Source organism: Haemaphysalis longicornis, unplaced genomic scaffold, assembly GCF_048455015.1.
Source record: "Haemaphysalis longicornis isolate Haplotype H1 unplaced genomic scaffold, Haemaphysalis longicornis Haplotype H1 scaffold_1, whole genome shotgun sequence".
NCBI classification, from domain to species: domain Eukaryota; kingdom Metazoa; phylum Arthropoda; class Arachnida; order Ixodida; family Ixodidae; genus Haemaphysalis; species Haemaphysalis longicornis.
Window position 1 is genome coordinate 159,570,593 of NW_027526203.1, and position 2,616 is coordinate 159,573,208.

Consider the following 2,616-nt stretch of genomic DNA (forward strand, 5'->3'; position numbering starts at 1 on the left):
CCACGTGGAAAAGTAACTTTAATAGGCGACATAGCCAGCAGAGTGGCCATTGAGAACGCCTTCAGCCTCCTGAAACAGCGTTTTAGGAGGCTGTACCTTGTAGACGCCAGAACTGTTGAGCAGTCCTGCTACATTGTAATGGCTGCGTGCATTCTGCACAACTTCTGCAACGACGACAGACTTCCTGCAGGAGCTGACGTCATTGCGCCGTGATGATGATGATGTGGGCAACGACGCCTCCGAAGGGGACTTCGACTGCAACCAACGAGGCTACGCTCAGGCTTTGAGAGATTGCATTGCTAAAGAGCAGTGCTAATTGTGGACACCCTTGCCCTGCCAACGCAAAGTCGACATGAAAGTGCCTTGTGTTACCACATATCCGACATCACGGAAACTGCTATGTTGTTGAACTGCATCCACTGTGAAAGGCTGGGAACTATCTGAAAAAGGGTGGTGTTCACATCATGTGCAAACCATGTGCATAGAGAACATTTGCATGAAAACAGAGTTGGCACTGCTAGAAGAAACATTTGCATGAAAAGTAAAAAGTGTGCAGTCCTGAAACGCCGTCTTTATTGTTTGTTTCACTTGTCCTTTGTCGCAAGCAGATCTATGAGGCGGTCGAATCTCTGCATTCGCTCCTCGTGGCGCTTTGCCTTCGCCTCTTGCCACTGCTGGCGGGCTTTATGGCTTTTTCCCTGGCCTCCTCTTGCTTCGCTTTGGCCTCCCCCATCTTTTGGAGCGTCTCCAAGAGGGGACCAAGCTGCGACCTGCTATGCCGCACTCTCTTCGGTACAGGGCCCCCCCTTGTTGTGCACCGACAAGTCCTCAGGAGGTCCATCTCCTCCACCCTAAAGGTCCTTCGGCTGCAGTGCTGGCCCTGGTGAAGTTGTGGATAAACGTCACGCCAACAAACAGCACTTTGCTTACACAATGCAATTTTCACTTACCCTGGGTGGGTTCCCTCCTGGTAGGATTGCCTTCCCAGGCTCCAAAAGGATCCTTGGGTTTATGCGATGTTCCTTCTCTAGAACTGCGGCAAGCTCCCTGTAAGAACATTTCAATGGTTAAACAGGTTCATGGTGTCTCGAGGTGACTCAGGGTATGAGTCACCTGTTATGAGATGCCAGAACTGTTAAACAGTTCAATAAATAATTCCAACTTACTCCTTGTGTGCGCAACTTGTGGGGGCACGGCCAGTGGAAGTGTTGAAGTGTTATTTTTTTTTTGCCTTATATGATCGGTACAAACTTCCATTTATTTTCCACTTGGGTGGCCGTCATATTGCATAGGAACTCTTTGTTAATGAGCTCGGTTATTTTAATCCAGAGCTGTTTTTTTGTCCTAAACACAAAAGAAAAGCACAGCTGAAGTAATGTATGAGTAAAGTAAAGTAACACTTGACTGACACGAGTCGCATGCTAGGGGTGCACAACGTTTTATTTATAACTTAGTAAACATGCGCTGCTATTAAGTGCCGTTCTATCAGGATATTTGTATTTCAGCTGTCACATATTTGAAGCACTCGAAGCAGGAGGAAAAGATGCGTGAACGTTAGCATTCTGTGAATAATTTTAAATTGCTTGGAACTAGAAATTCGAGCGACAATGGCAGCGCCCCTGTACAGTTCATTAGCAGCTACTGCGTTCAGAGATCTAGCGCGGGGAGAAATTATGGCATCCTGAATGTAATTCTGCACACAAAGGATAACATACCAGAGTGTTCTGGTCTTTCCCACCAAGTCCTTGAGTGCGGTGTACTGGGCGATGTAGAACTTCGTTTTCCGGGCGCTCCACAGTTCCCCCTCATTTTCAGCCAGTGCGGCTGCACCATCATCGCCGTCACTGCAGGCGGAAGTCGGCGGTAGCGCCGGAGGGGGCAAATTCTCATCGCCGGCTGCCGTGAACCGCAACGTTACGTGCTGCCCGTCTGCAAAAGTACACACCAGCATGTATAAAGTCGGCACAGCCTTTGAGAAATCACAAACTGCGACCCAAAGCAACGCGACGAGGCCGACATGGCTACGACCAAAAATAAAACCGCTCTTGAACGCTACACGTGTTTATCGCCGGCATGCAACAACGCTTACCGGACGCCTCGTACAGGTAGCAGCCGCTGTCGCCCTGCATGGGTGACCCGTCCGGGCTGCGAAGGAGGTACAGGCATCCACAGAATAAACCGGACCAACCGAGCGGCGCGCTATAGCTATGGGTGCGACACCTTCCGGCCCAGCGCCTGCTGTCGAGATAGCGGAGAGCGCATGCGTGTCCCTCCCTATAGTTTGTGCATGTCAGTTTCCTTGACTGCGGCTGCAGCACTCCGTTCCTCTCGAATGCGACGCGCGGCCGCGCCTTGCGCGGCTCGCCTACCGAGCGGGCGTGATGCTTGGCAGCAGCCGGCAGCGTGCGCCATGCGCTGATGCCGCGTAACTGTGCGTTCATCTGAGAATGTTTGTTCGGCGCTCTTTTTATCATTTTAATGACTGCAACGCAAACTGGCGTTGAAGAAAGGCTGCGATAAAGATTCACACATGACTAAAACAGTGCTGGTCGTTACGCGACGAACACAGTTGATAGCAAGAACTGAATACAGCGAAGATTTATTCGCTTCGGAACA

At 50.5% G+C, this 2,616-nt stretch overlaps 1 protein-coding gene across 1 annotated transcript; it reads right to left on the reverse strand.

Annotated features, from left to right (window-relative positions):
- Positions 1-291: 291 nt before the first annotated feature.
- LOC144138524 (uncharacterized) lies at positions 292-2,159 on the reverse strand. Its single transcript, XM_077670859.1, has 5 exons — positions 2,090-2,159; positions 1,739-1,929; positions 1,167-1,344; positions 951-1,047; positions 292-880 (listed from the first exon to the last, which is right to left on the reverse strand). Exons 1-3 carry the CDS (start codon positions 2,127-2,129, stop codon positions 1,321-1,323), a joined length of 255 nt encoding a protein of 84 aa, XP_077526985.1. The 5' UTR covers positions 2,130-2,159; the 3' UTR covers positions 292-880; positions 951-1,047; positions 1,167-1,320.
- Between the last annotated feature and the right edge of the window lie 457 nt (positions 2,160-2,616).